This window comes from Nycticebus coucang, chromosome 3 (genome assembly GCF_027406575.1).
Source record: "Nycticebus coucang isolate mNycCou1 chromosome 3, mNycCou1.pri, whole genome shotgun sequence".
Lineage (NCBI taxonomy): Eukaryota > Metazoa > Chordata > Mammalia > Primates > Lorisidae > Nycticebus > Nycticebus coucang.
In genome coordinates this window covers 100145323-100160223 of record NC_069782.1, presented here as the reverse complement: position 1 = coordinate 100160223, position 14901 = coordinate 100145323, and the positions used below count along the sequence as shown (strand labels likewise).

General features: G+C 36.7%; 1 protein-coding gene across 1 annotated transcript in view; it reads right to left on the bottom strand.

Moving 5' to 3' along the window:
- The window catches only part of CTNNA3 (catenin alpha 3), a 1739301-nt gene that overhangs the window by 1568933 nt on the left and 155467 nt on the right, over positions 1 to 14901 (bottom strand). Inside the window, exon 5 of the mRNA XM_053584032.1 lies at positions 14251 to 14370. Coding sequence (XP_053440007.1) covers positions 14251 to 14370 — 120 coding nt within the window. The remainder of the gene's footprint in view (positions 1 to 14250; positions 14371 to 14901) is intronic.

Genomic DNA, 14901 nt, shown 5'->3' with positions numbered 1-14901 from the left:
GGGCACATATGGTCACAGAAAGAAGTAAAAATATTTGAAATCAAGAAAAAAGAAAGTGAGAGATGAAGAGTCAAATAAAAACTTACCTGTCCTATACAATGAACAATATTCAGGTGATGGGCACACTGACAGCCCTGACTAAAGCATTATGAAAGCTATTACTGTAACAGGAACATTTGTAACCCCTTAATATTTTGAAATGTTAAAAAAAAATTTTTTAAAGAAAGCATTTTACAAAATTCAACATACTTTCATAATAAAAACCTCTCAACAAATTAGACATGAAATACATAAAGGCTATATAGCACAAGCTCTCAGCTAACACGACTCTCAATGGTGAAAGCTGAAAGCTTTTACTCTAAGATCAAAAACAAGACAAGAAGATTCACTATCGCTACCTCTATTTAACATATTACTGGAGTCCTACCCCCAGTACTTAGATACAAAAATAACAAAAAGGCATCCAAATCAGAAAGGAAGAAGCTAAATTGTCCCAGCTTGGAGATCACATGATCTTAACATATAGAAAACTCTACATGTAACCAGTCATCTCTGAATCATGTGGCTTTACAAACAGGAGAGAAGTGTTTTTCATCTTGTGGTCCTCTTTTGGCTTCAGGATACAAGCCAGAGATACTCAAGGATCAATATATAAGCTGCTGATTCATACTAAGGGGTTCATCAAAGAACCAAAGGTTATGAGAAAAATATCACTTCCTCCTATTGTCCCAGCTCCCCTATTAGATATCTTGCCTTGGACAGGATATCTAATTATACATCTCATTTTTCTTATCTTTAAAATAAAACAGTTGGGTTAAATAAATTCTGAAGACTCTTCCTTAGTTTAATGTTCTCTAGTCTAGCATACCCTTGGCAGTTTGCATCTTAAACCACCAGAGGTCAAAATTTTAACCATGAAAGATTATCCTCTCTTTTTTTACACATAGGTCATTTTCAAGCTAGAAAACAGACTAGAGAAGATACCATGTTAGACTTAACTTTTTTAGGACTTTGCTACTTTTTTTCCTTAATATAAATCTTTATTGACAACCTATGGGCTTAACTGTATCAATATAAGACATGTGTAATAATGCAAAGGCTGAAGTTTTTAGCCATCTCTGAAATCCTATCAGCACTGTAAATTGTGAAACAACCCATAACAAAGAATTAACTATTTCAATAAATATTCCCAGTATAAAGTAGCTATAAGCTGCCCACAAAGCAAACTATAGTATAGCAAACCTTGTAAAAATTAATAAATCTTTTCTAGTGCATGAAAAGTAGCTAGTACTTGATTCAATGGCTTTCTACCTAAGTGCCATCAATAAACTGAACTTCAGAGACAACAGACACCAACAGAATAGCAGCAGGACTTAAAAGACATCTCTGTGATGTTTTTACTTTACTAATTTAATAAAGGACACTTCCTTGTCATAACCATTAACAATCCAACGTGGAAATCAAATTTTAGAAGAAGAATGAATGTATAATATGCATCATTTTGATTATTCATTTTTAAATAAAGGGCAAGTTTCTGTCATAAAAATCCATAAGGTTTTTTCTTTAAACTGTCAGAAACAGAAATCACCCTATGAAGACCTATATGGTTTATGAAGTCATGAAAACAGTCAAATGGCCATTGTAATAAGCTAGAAATTAGGAAATTGAATATTAATTCTGAATTTGCTACTGACACAAGATGCCCTTGAATGATGTATTCAACCTTCTTTTCCCTCTTTCTACCAGAAAACTAAAGAACAAATGTAATACTATATTCTTTTTTCCTTCCACACAAACAACTATGTACAATGGAATAAAAACAAAATTGCATATGTAGTGGATAGAATAAAACATGTTTGGATTGGTTTAAACTTTGGCATAGCACAATGTTAATAATTCAACATGTTTTATACCTATATAATAAATTTTTAAATTATGTCTGAAATGCTTTGAAATCTTCGGAAACAGGTTTCTAAATGGCATAAATAATCATTTTACTTGATTGGGCAAGTAAGAAACAGAATACCATGTAAGACAGGCATGAATATTTTAATGTAGCAGTCTTTGGTTCACTTACTCTTAAAAGAAATAATTCAATCAGAACTCTTTCAAGAGAGTTACATTAATTGTAGAACAAGGAAGGGAAGAATCTTCACCCCATTGAGTGATTAACATATTTCATCTTACAAAGGCCACTGAAGTGAATTCTGAAGCAAACATTGTTCTAGAAGCTTAGCAACCTCCCCTTGGTGTTCATTCAATTCAGCTCCCAATTGCAGTCTTCCTTAGGTCACATCTAAATAATTCCAGATGAATATATTCTTTATTTTTAAAGGTCTTAAGTAAAATATATTTATAACTTCCATTTTAATGTTAACCCCAGTAAGAAGTTATTTCTACCTTATATTGTCCTTACAGTTATCTCCCAATGCAGTATTATTCTGGCTCATCCATTATATTTTTCTTCCTGTAAGTCTTTATATGGTTAAAGATTATCAGTGGAATTCATCGGTTTCCTCTTCTCAATAGTTACGATACAGAAATAAGCCCAGAACTATTCATTTGTATTTGCTAAACCACTAAACCACCTTTTTACAGGTTCCCTGAGTTATCATCTTGTATCCTCAGAGTTGTTGTTGAGTTTCAGAGTAAGCTTATGATTATTTTCTAAGTGGAAAATAATCAGTCATTATCTATCTGGAATTGATTTTCATTTTTCTCTTTTAAGATACTTGATTGACAAAGATTGAATATCTTCCAACGTGCACAACATGATGACTTCACATATACACACACACATACAGAGACATTGTGTTCTGATTACAACAATCAAACACATCCATCACCACTCAAGCTATACATTAAAACCCCAAAACCAGCTCAACTTACAACTAAAAGCTTGTAACTTTTGATCCGCAGCTCTTCATTTCCCCCAAATACCCAGCCCCTGGAAATCGCCTTTGTAGTCTCTGGTTCTATGAGTTTCATTTTTTTAGATTCCACATATAAGTGAAATTATAGAGTATGTGTCTTTCACTATCTGCTTATTTCGCTTGGTATAATGTCCTTAAGGTTGAACCATGTCATCCCAAAGGTAGGATTTCTTTCTTTATAAAGATTGTATAATATTCCATTATGTATATAACACATTTTTTAATCCATTCATCTGTCAATGGACATTTAGGTTGTTTCCATATCTTGGCTGTGAATAATGCTGCATAAACATGCAAGTATAGATATCTCTTCAAGATACTTATTCCATTTCCTTTGGATATACCCAGAGGTGGGATTGATGGATCTTATAGTAGCTCTATTTTTTATTTTTTGAAGAACCACCATATTTTTTCCATAATAACCGCACTAAGATACATGACTTGGTACAATGTACAAAGGTTCCCTTTTCTCCATATCATCACCAATTCTTGTTATCTCTTGTCTTTCATATTTGTTAAAATGAATATTAGGGAAAAGACCAGGAATAATAAGTAGAATTCTGAAATGTTGGGAGGTTTTTGTTGGGGGGGATTTATTTTATTGACTGGTTGGTTGATTGATTGATTTCGAGACAGAGTCTCGCTTTGTCATCCAGGCGGGAGTACAGTGACAGTCACAGCTCACTGTAATATGAAATCTTGGGCTCAAACAATCTGTCTACCTCAACATCCTGAGTAGCTAGAAATCCAAGTATGTGGTGATGTACTATGGCTCACATCTGCAATCCTAGCACTCTGGGAGGCCAAGACAGGTGAACCACTCAAGAGTTCAACACCAGCCTGAGCAAGAGCAAGACCCTATCTCTACTAAAAATAGAAAAACTGGGGCAGTGCCTGTGGCTCAAAGGAGTAGGGCACCAACCCCATATACAGGAGGTAGAGGGTTCAAACCCGGCCCCAGGCCAAAAGAAAAAAAAGGAGAAAAATAGTTGGCATTGTGGTAGACACCCATAGTACCAGCTAATCAGAAGACTGAAGCAAGAAGATTATTGAAGCCCAAGAATTTGAGGCTTCTGTGAGCTATGATGCCACAGCATTCTGCCAGGGTGACTCAGTCTCAAAAGAAAAAGAAAAAAGGAAGAAGAGGTGGCACCTGTGGCTCAAGGAGTAGGGCGCCGGTCCCATATGCCGTAGGTGGCGGGTTCAAACCCAGCCCCGGCCAAAAACCACAAAATAATAATAATAATAATAATAAAGGAAGAAGAAGAAGAAAGAAAGAAAGGGAAACGAAAGCCAGGTGTATGCCATTATGCCTGGCTGATTTTTTTTTTTTTTTTTTAATGAGATCTGTCTATGTTGTCCAAGCTGATCTCAAATTCCCAGGCTCAAGCAGTCCTCATGCCTCAGCTTTCCAAAATGCTAGGGTAATAAATGTAAGCCACCATAGCAACCAACAAGTAGAATTTTATTTTATTTTTCATTTGAGGAGTACTAACCTGCAGTCATTCTTACTAAATAGAAATTTCACCTAAATTTCTTATCTCTATTTGTCTTCACTGAAAAGAGTTCATTTTTAAGATCTTGAAAAAATAATACTTCGTTTTATATGGAATCAGAAAAAAACTCAAATAGTCAAGACATTACTCAGAAATAAAAACAAAGCAGGAGGAATCACGCTACCAGACCTCAGACTATACTATAAATTGATAGTGATCAAAATAGCATGGTACTGGCACAAAAACAGAGAGGTAGATGTTTGGAACAGAATAGAAAACCAAGAGATGAACCCAGCTATTTAAACGTTATTTGATCTTTGACAAGCCAATTAAAAACATTCAATGGGGAAAAGATTCCCTATTTAACAAATGGTGCTGGGTGAACTGGTTGGCAATCTGTGAAAGACTGAAACTGGACCACACCTTTTACCATTAACTAAGATAGACTCTCACTGGACTAAAGATTTAAACTTAAGACATGAAACTATAAAAATAGTAGAAGAAAGTGCAGGGAAAACTCTTGAAGAAATAGGCCTGGGTGAATATTTTTTGAGGAGGACCCCAGGCAATTGAAGCAGAATCAAAAATATACTGGGATCTGATCAAACTAAAAAGCTTCTGCAATCACAGTAAGTAAAGCAAGCAGACAGCCCTCAGAAAGGGAGAAGATATTTGAAAATTATGTCCCTGACAAAGGTTTAATAACCAGAATCCACAGAGAACTCAAACGTATTAGCAAGAAAAGAACAAGTGATCCCATCTCAGGGTGGGCAAGGGACTTGAAGAGAAACTTCTCTGAAGAAGACAGATGCACGGCCTATAGACATGAAAAAATGCTCATCATCCTTAATCATCAGAGAAATGCAAATCAAAACTACTTTGAGATATCATCTAACTCCAGTAAGATTAACCTACATCACAAAATCCCAAAACCAGAGATGTTGGTATGGATGTGGAGAAAAGGGAACACTTCTACATTGCTGGTGGGAATGCAAACTAATACGTTCCTTTTGGAAAGATGTTTGGAGAACACTTAGAGATCTAAAAATAAACCTACCATTTGATCCTACAATTCCTCTACTAAGTATATATCCAGAAGACCAAAAATCACATTATAACAAAGATATATGTACCAGAATGTTTATTGCAGCCCAATTCATAATTGCTAAGTCATGGAAAAAGCCCAAGTGCCCATCGACCCATGAATGGATTAGTAAATTGTGGTATATGTACGCCATGGAATATTATGCAGCCTTAAAAAAGATGGAGACTTTATCTCTTTCATGTTTACATGGATGGAGCTGAAACATATTATTCTTAGCAAAGTATCTTAAGAATGGAAGAAAAAGTATCCAATGTACTTAGCCCTACTATGAAACCAATTTATAGCTTTCGTATAAAAGCTATAACCCAATTATAGCCCAAGAATATGGGGAAAGAGGAGAGGGAGGGGAGGGGAGGGGGGAGAATGAGTGGAGGGAGGGTAATTGGTGGGACCACACCTATGGTGCATCTTACAAGGGTACATGTGAAATTTACTAGGTGTAGAATATAAATGTCTTAACACTATAACTAAGAAAATGCCATGAAGGCCATGTTAACTAGTTTGATGAAAATATTTCAAATTATATATAAAACCAGCACATTGTACCCCATGATTGCATTAATGGACACAGCTATGATTTAATAGAAAAAAATAAAGGTAAGAGTTCATTTTAAGTTTAATTCCCATCCTACAAATTATTATGTATTCTCCTGGTTTTGAAGTTATCTAAAAGAGGTAATTCACCTAGTTTAATAAAAGAAAAATAAATGGCTGTTCACTTCTGAACATTATTACTTTAGAAAATGAAATATATTGTGCTGAACAATACCACCTGGAAGCCTACGGGAAATTTAGGTACACAGGATGTAATTATTACCTGAGCCAAAACATGGAGTCTAAGACCCTACTTCACCCACAGATTGCTATGGCAGAAGTACTCAGGACCTTAATGTCACTGCTCATCAGGAGACACCACTTTAAAAACACATCAGAACCAAATTTTGCAACTCCCTTCTTGGGAGTTACCAACATGTTCTTCTTGTGACAGCACCAACTGCTAGACTTTGTATGTACAGGAACAGCCCGTTGTGTATATTCAGGACAGTGCTGGACACTGTGCGGTACAAAACCATATAAAAAAGAGAATGTATGCTTATCCTTATGCAACTTACAAAACATTTAGGAAAATGGTTCTGAGAACAACACAAAACAACATTATAATAGCTACCACTTAATATTAAATCCAAGCCAGGTGCTATGCTAAACCTTTTATATGTACTTCAAAGGACTTACTTTTTATATTGTTTTCTCAGAACAGGCAGTAAGTTAGGTGTTATTTTCCTAATGTTTTAATAGAAGAAAATCGGGTGTCCAAGGCAGTACAAATAGTCTTACGAGGTCTGGCTAATTACTACCAAGTCCACACTCTAACCACAGCACTACCTATTCTCAGTAAGTACATAATTAATCAGATGCTAAATTATTTGACATATGAAAGCTAAGAATGGCAGAGTGAAGAGTTTACATATTGACTAGAGGTCACAGAATGCAGTATCATCAGGGAGATTAGACTTTAGTTTGACCTTAAAGAATGATTAATAGTTAAATAAGTATGTAAACAGAAAGGGGCTGTACGTTCCAAATACCAAATTACATAAACCTTATGCAAAGGTCAGAAGGCAAGAATATCATGCCATGATCAGAGAGACAATGATCAGAGTACGTGATGAGTTCCAAAGTGAATGTATACCTGAAATGCAAAATTTTAATTTTATATATTTCACATTAACATGGAAGTGTGCTTTAGTTTATATAATGTTCAAGTCACTAATATCAAATTTATATCAAAGAACCTAAAAAGCCTCCAGAAAAGGGATGTGTTTTATAATGTTACTATATTTATAAAGGGTAAAAGAAGAGAGAAAGGAATTAAATTAGAGTCCATATTATCAAACAATATTTTATTCCACTTCACATAGCCAAAGTCCCAAGGAAATCTCCTGATTTATAACCTCTCAAATTAATACATAAATATGGGATCTATATAATAACTGGAAATCCCTGTTACCATTCCTATGTAACATCAACAAGGAGGATAAAAACTAAGTAGTCCGAGCAGATAAACTCCAAGATTGCATCTGCAGATAGTGAAAAGTGAAAGAGTGTCCAGATTCTCAGGTTAATCCCATTTGTCATCCTTTTACCTCAGGCTAACTCATCTCAGTAAACCCACCACCTCATCTATCACAGCCTTCTCCTCTCAACTTTTCTAACCAAAGCTATTTGCAACATTAGTCTTTTTCCAAGTAAGAAAATACAGAGATACGTGTGCCCTGACCCGAGCAATAGCTGAAATATATGCACACACTCTTTAAGTAGGGGGGAAAAAAGCTAAACTCACACCTAGGAAAGAATGCATATACACAAGGAGGCTATCAGTACTGGGAAAGAAAACTCTCAGAAATCATCTTAACAATATCATATAAAGACACAGAAATAAAATCTAACAAATGAGTCCAAGGAAACAATTATAGTTGATTCAATGAACGTTCATAATTCAAAGCTAAAGTAACATGGGCATTTTAAAGAAATAAATAGAAGAATGAAATACGTTAGGAGAAAACCTAAATAATACATAGAGCAAGGGACAATCTGTCAGCGGTTGGCGTGCAGGAAACTAAGGGCTAACACCCTTTTGCATTTTAAAAGTATAGCAAAACACATTGATTTTAATTGCCTAGAATCTCAGGCCAAAACTTTTGGCATGCTTCTTTGTTCATAGCAATACCACCAGTAATATTTATTGAGCATTTGCCAAGAGTTATATTCTGTTTTGAGCACTGGAGAAAATATACATTAAAGGTGACAGACCAGGGCCTGCCTTCATGGTGCTTACATTCTGTCATGACGAGGAATGATAAATATGGCAGGACCAAGGAACAAACCATGACTAATTCTCTGGTACAAAGAATTCAGCCATGAAAAAAATGGAGACTTTACATCCTTCATATTAACCTGGATGGACGTGGAAGACATTATTCTTAGTAAAGCATCACAAGAATGGAGAAGCATGAATCCTATGTACTCAATTTTGATATGAGGACAATTAATGACAATTATGGTTATGGGGGGGGAAACAGAAAGAGGGAAGGGGGGAACAGAAAAAGGGAAGGAGGGGGGGGTGGGACCTTGGTGTGTGTCACACTTTATGGGGGCAAGACATGATTGCAAGAGGGACTTTACCTAACAATTGCAATCAGTGTAACCTGGCTTATTGTACCCTCAATGAATCCCCAACAATAAAAAAAAAAAAAAGAATGCTGCCTTGTTAATGAGGAAGCTTTCTTGCTGAATTAGCAATTTTAAGAAAACTGAATCTTTTCCATTAGGAGAAAAACACTCTCTAATATGTGCTTAATAGGTTTTTGGAGCTTTAAAGGAATAAAGACAAGTCCCACCAAGTAGGAGAAGAATTGATATTCTGACCCTTTGAACTCTGCCCATCAAGAAAACCTAACACTCTAGGTTTAGAGTCAGGCTTACTTGGATTTGAGGCCCAGCTTCATGCCTTATTAGTGCCATGACCTCAGGCACATTATTTTATTCATTTTTTTTTTTTCAGTGTTGACTATTTGTTTTTTCTCTTTTTTTTTAATTTCAGATTAATACGAAGGTACAAATAAATGATCAGGTTACATTGTTTACATTTGTTAGGTAAAGTTCAAGTTGGAATTGAGACCTTCACCCCAGGAGATCGTGCTGTATAACCCTCCATTTTACCCATTAGGTAAAAGCTTACCAGTTCCTCTCCCTTCTCCCCTTCCTAATTCCCCTCTCCCCCCTCCCCCACTTGAATTTCTGGGTTTTTTTCTCATGTGGGCATATAGTTGTTTATCTATTGGTCTTATATTAGCAAGTACATTGATACTTGTTTTTCCATTTTTGTGATATTTTACTAAGAAGAATATTCTTCAACTCCATCCAGATAAACACAAAAGATGTAAAGTCTGCATCTTTTTATGGCTGAATAGTATTCCATGGTATACATGTACCACAGTTCATTAATCCATTCATGTGTTGATGGGCACTTGGGTTGATTCCACGTCTTAGCAATTAAGAATTGAGCTGTGGGGCGGTGCCTGTGGCTCAAGGAGTAGGGCGCTGGTCCCATATGCCAGAGGTGGCAGGTTCAAACCCAGCCCCGGCCAAAAAAAAAAAAAACCACACAAAAAAAAAAAAAAAGAATTGAGCTGTGATGAACATTCTAGTGTAAATGTCCTTTAAGGTAAAGTGAATTCTTTTCTTCCAGGTAGACACCTAGTAATGGAATTGTGGGATAAAATAGAAGGTCTACTTTTAGCTCTTTGAAGATTCTTTATACTTCTTTCCATAGGGGCTATATTAGTTTGCAGTCCTACCAGCAGTGTAAGAGTGTTCCCTTCTCTCCACACCCACTCCAGCATCTGCAGCTTTGAGACTTTGTGATGTAGGCCATTCTTACTGGGGTTAGGTGATAGATATCTCAGGGTGGTTATGATTTGCATTTCTCTAATGACTAGGGATGATGATGAGCATTTTTTCATGTGGATTGGCCAATCATCTGTCTTTTCCAGAGAAGGTTATGTTCATGTCTCTTGCCCACTTGTAAATGGTATTGTTTGCTCTTTACTTTTGGAAACAGAAAAAAACTCAAATAGCCAATACAATTCTAAGAAATCAAAGCAAATCTGCAGGCATCACATTACTAGACTTCAGGTTATACTACAAGTCTACAGTGATCAAAACAGCGTGATGGTGGCACAAAAATAGAGACATAGATTTATAAAGAAGAATAGAGAGCCTAGTGATGAAACTAGCCATGTTCACCATCTGATCTTCAATAAACCAAACAAAAGCATACATTTGGAAAAAGAATCACTATATAACAAATGGTGTTAGGAGAACTCATTAGGCACATGTAGAAAACTGAAACTGGACTCGCACCTCTCACCACTTACAAAAATTGACTCTCGCAGGATAAAATACTTAAATTTAAGACTTGAAACAATAAAAATCCTATAAAAGGTGTGGGAAAAAATCTTGTCAATATCAGCCTGGGAAAAGATTTTATGAAGAAAACCCCCTTGGTAATTGCAGAAACACCAAAAATTAATAAATGAGGCATGATCAACTTAAAAAGCTTCTGCACAACTAAGGTTATAACAACTAAAGCAAACAGACAGCCTTTGAATGGGTGAAGATATTGGCCTGCTACAAATCTGACAAAGGGCTGATAAGTTACTTTATTCTGTTAATGGTTTTCTTGTCTGTAAAATAGTGCTAAGGAAATCTACCTTACTGTTGTTATAAGCATTCAATGACTTTATCATACTACATCGTGTATAGTTTTCATTTAATAAACAGTATATATGATTTTTATAAATACATGTATACATTTATATACACTTCACATGTTTACCTTTTCTCACATGTGTAATTTACCCATCTATCCTCAAGGCCATTCTCACAGAGCCTTACCTTTAGGCCCTTGAAGCATTCACCTTTTTCCAAATTTACAATTAGCTAGAATCTAATTATTGAAAATGTGCTAATAAGAAAGGATAAGGTAAGAGGACAGTGACTACTGCCTGCTGGTTCAAATACCACTCAGTAGTAAAATACGGTCTTGGAAACAAAACTGTACTAAAAATTGCATAGACCAGAGCAGTGACTCATGGTGTGAATTTTAAGCAGCATTATTTGGAGGCTTACTGTAGCTTTCAGTAACTATGACTGCTACATAGTCTAATACCTCCTAGACTAGCGGTGCTCAACAATTTTGGCACCAGGGTCTCGTTTCATGGAAAACAATTTTTCTAGAGGTTAGAGAAGGAGAAATGGTTTGGGGATGATTCAAGCACATTACATTTATTGGGCACTTTATTTCAATTATTATTACATTGTATTATATAATTAAATAATTATACAACTCGCCATAATGCAGAATCAGTGGGAACCTGCCGGGGTCCTGCCCTGGAGGCAGGGTCTGTTAAGACCTGTGGATCTGGCAGTGACCAACTGAAGAAATACAAAGTTATAAACGATGAGAAGGAAAGAGAGAGACAAGACACACAGAATAGAATTTTCAAAGGTAGGAACCCAGGGGACTACTGCCTGCTTGTGGGGTTCTGATCGTGGCCCTAAGTGTCAAATCCACTCAGCTTTTATTGAAGGCTATTTGCTCATTAGCCCAAAGGGTAAGCTGAGGAAGGGAACAAAGATGTCAGCAGTTTCTCTGAGTTTCTCTGAGTAAGCATATCAGCTTCTGTTGTTTCTATAATCATTAACTTTAAAGGTCTGAGCAGTCTTGAGAAATCTGGAACCTCAGCCTTGTGTGGGGGCAACCTCCGGTATAAGATCACAGACACACAGATTCCTATGGAGGTGTTAATCTCCACTAGTTCACTGTGGAGTAAAATGCGCACTGGCATCAATCTCCTCTGAAGAATCAGTGGGAGAGAGGAATTTTCCTCTCATTACCACCACAGAGGGTCTTCCTCTGTGATAAGGGACATAAGCCCTGTTACCCATATTTCAGGGCTAGAGCTATTCCCTTGATTTCTTCCCAGCCAAATCCAAATCTCTACAATAGGTATTTGCTTTGACTGTTAACTGGGCAGGAAATGACCTAGTTAATGTATCTTGCCAGGCCTTCCCACACCATCTTCTGTGGCCATTATTTTCTCCAGAGTGCTTACAGACCCAGCAGGGATGTTTGTAAGCTATATCCCCAATAGGATAAAATTCTAGGAAAAGCAGGAAACTTACTCAGATAATAAATTTAGCAGCAGCTGGATTAAAGGCAAACTAGCTGACTTTCCTTTGTTCCACCTTGCTCAGCTTACTTTTTAATTTTTCCCTTTTGCTGGGGGTATTTTCCCTTGCCAAGAATGGAGTCGTAGGTCCCTATTCTGCCTGCAGGAACACTGAGGTTGTTTCCTGAAACTACATGGTCCCACCTGGGGGGTGAAGAGAGAGAGCATCATTATGTTGCTTATGTCCTTAGCTCCACCTCAGATCATCGGGCATTAGATTCTCATAAGAAGCACACAACCTAGAGCCAGTTTACACTAGGGTTCGTGCTCCTATGAGAATCTAATGCTGCCACTGATCTAACAAGAGGTAGAGCTCAGGCAGTGATGTGAGTGATGGCGAGCAGCTATAAATTTAGATGAAGCTTCGCTCACTCACCAGCCCACTGGTCACCTGCTATGCCGCATGGTTCCTAATAGCCCATGGACTGATACCAGTCCACAGACTGAGGGTTAAAGACCACAGTCCTAGAACATCACTAATTAAAAAAAAAAACAAACTTAAATGATTATTGTGTCCTTTTTCATATAAATTAGAGTATGTACAAAAAAATTCATTTGCTTTGGAGAAGTCTACAAACCAAAAATAACTCCCAGGAAAATAGGGACATAGAAAGGTTAAACATCAATGCAATACCTGTGATAGAGCACGATCTAGAACACAAACGTCTTATGGGTCTAATATTTCTAGGCCATACCAAGTTGACTTAGTGAAGTTTAACTAGTATAGGAAGTCTTGCTTTGAAAACTCCCATCCAAAAGATCCAAAATTTGTGAATTAGGCAATGGCAAAGAATGTCACACACTTCACCACCCTGACAGGAAAGACTCTGAAGGAATAGACTCACTGCCTGGCCATGCAAGTCATCCATTTAGTCATTTTTCTAGATGCTATCATTGAACACATTCCTGCATTTCATGCAACCTAGTTTAAACATCTAACTGGCTCTTCTGATCGCATCTGATGGAACTAAAAGCTTGACAACTCTGACACCTAGTGGCTGTGAAGAAACTGGAGCTGATCCAGCATAGGGAGAGTGTTAGCTACTGAGGCAGCATCTGCAAACACTGAGCACTTAATCATTATGTTTACTAAGTTATAAGGTACCAATTCTAAAAGACACTCTACAGAAGCTTTTTTGGATTTATATTTATCTTGGGACCTACACAAGGAAGCAAAAGGAAAAAGCACTTATTTGTAAAGTGTATTTTCCCTCAACCTGCCACGTTTAGCAAATTTTCACTCATTTTCAAAAATCAAAAAAAACTAAAGATCAATTCATATTTTGGAATATTTATTTCATATTCATATTTTGGCACATTTAATTGTTTAAGTACACCCACAACCTTTTACTTGTCTTCAGGTGATTTTTCTCCTCAGGTATTCGCTTATCAAATATAAAAGCTATCTGGAGGAGAGGGGGGAAGAGAGAGGGGGTGGGTGTGCTCCCACTTAATGGGCACAATGTAAGAATATATGGCAGAACTCTGGGGTGCGGGACACAACTACAATAGGGACTCTGCCTAACAAATGCAAACATTGTAATCTAATTTTCTGTACCTTTACATTAATCTAAAATTAAGAACAGAAATAAAAAATACCATCTGGCCAAACCATTATAGAGGTTCTCTTTATGCCGCTGAGGTGTGGTCAGTTAAAGGGGCCATGACAAACCAGCAGGAGTTTTCTTTAAGGGCAGTCTAAGACCACATGTGGAAACCCCTAAAGTACACATCTAAAAGCAAGGACCATTCTGAACACTGCAGGAAGCCACACAAACATGGCAGATCAGCACACATAGCCTATTGATGCCTTAACTATTAGAAGATAAGTCTCATCAGACCCACCTGCCCCTCTGACAGGCAGGATAGTAGGAAACCTAAAGTTTTAGTTCATTTCCTCTGCCAGGAACTCTGGCTCCTACCTGCTGGCGTTTGAAGGCTAAATAATCCAAATTTTCCAGCTCTTTCCCAAGCTTCTGGTAGGTTTTCTGAAGGTCGGATTTGTTGGAAACGTTTTTAAGGGATTCAAATGTCCTTTGAAACTGAAATTAAAAGCAAAAGCAGATCAGGATAGCAGCATATTTTTCTCAAATCCCAGCAACCTAACCCAGAAATAGTTAACAATGAGCCTCAGAGTCTCCCATGCATAATACAATGATAACAAATGCTCACTAATTATCTTTCAATGAAATGATTAGGGCTAATTATAAATACAGTAGAACCTCTGTAAGTTGACCAACTGTAACAAACTGATAATGCACAGGGGTGGTCAATATAAGGGACTAGGCCTACTGTACTGATATATGTACATGTGATACATGTCTGTTCAATGAAAATTAGGTCAACTTAAGGAGGTGGTCAATGTAGAGAGGTGGTCAACTATGGAGGTTCTAATGTTGTTAGAAACTGTATCCTAAGTATAATCAAACATTATTGCATAAATGAAAAGCTGTTTAGTTACTCAATAGAAGAGCATACTTCATCAAAAAAGTTAACGTTTTAGGATATACCACTGCTTTTAAAGAAAACAATGCATGATTTCAAATCATAATGAGGAACCAACCATTATAAGA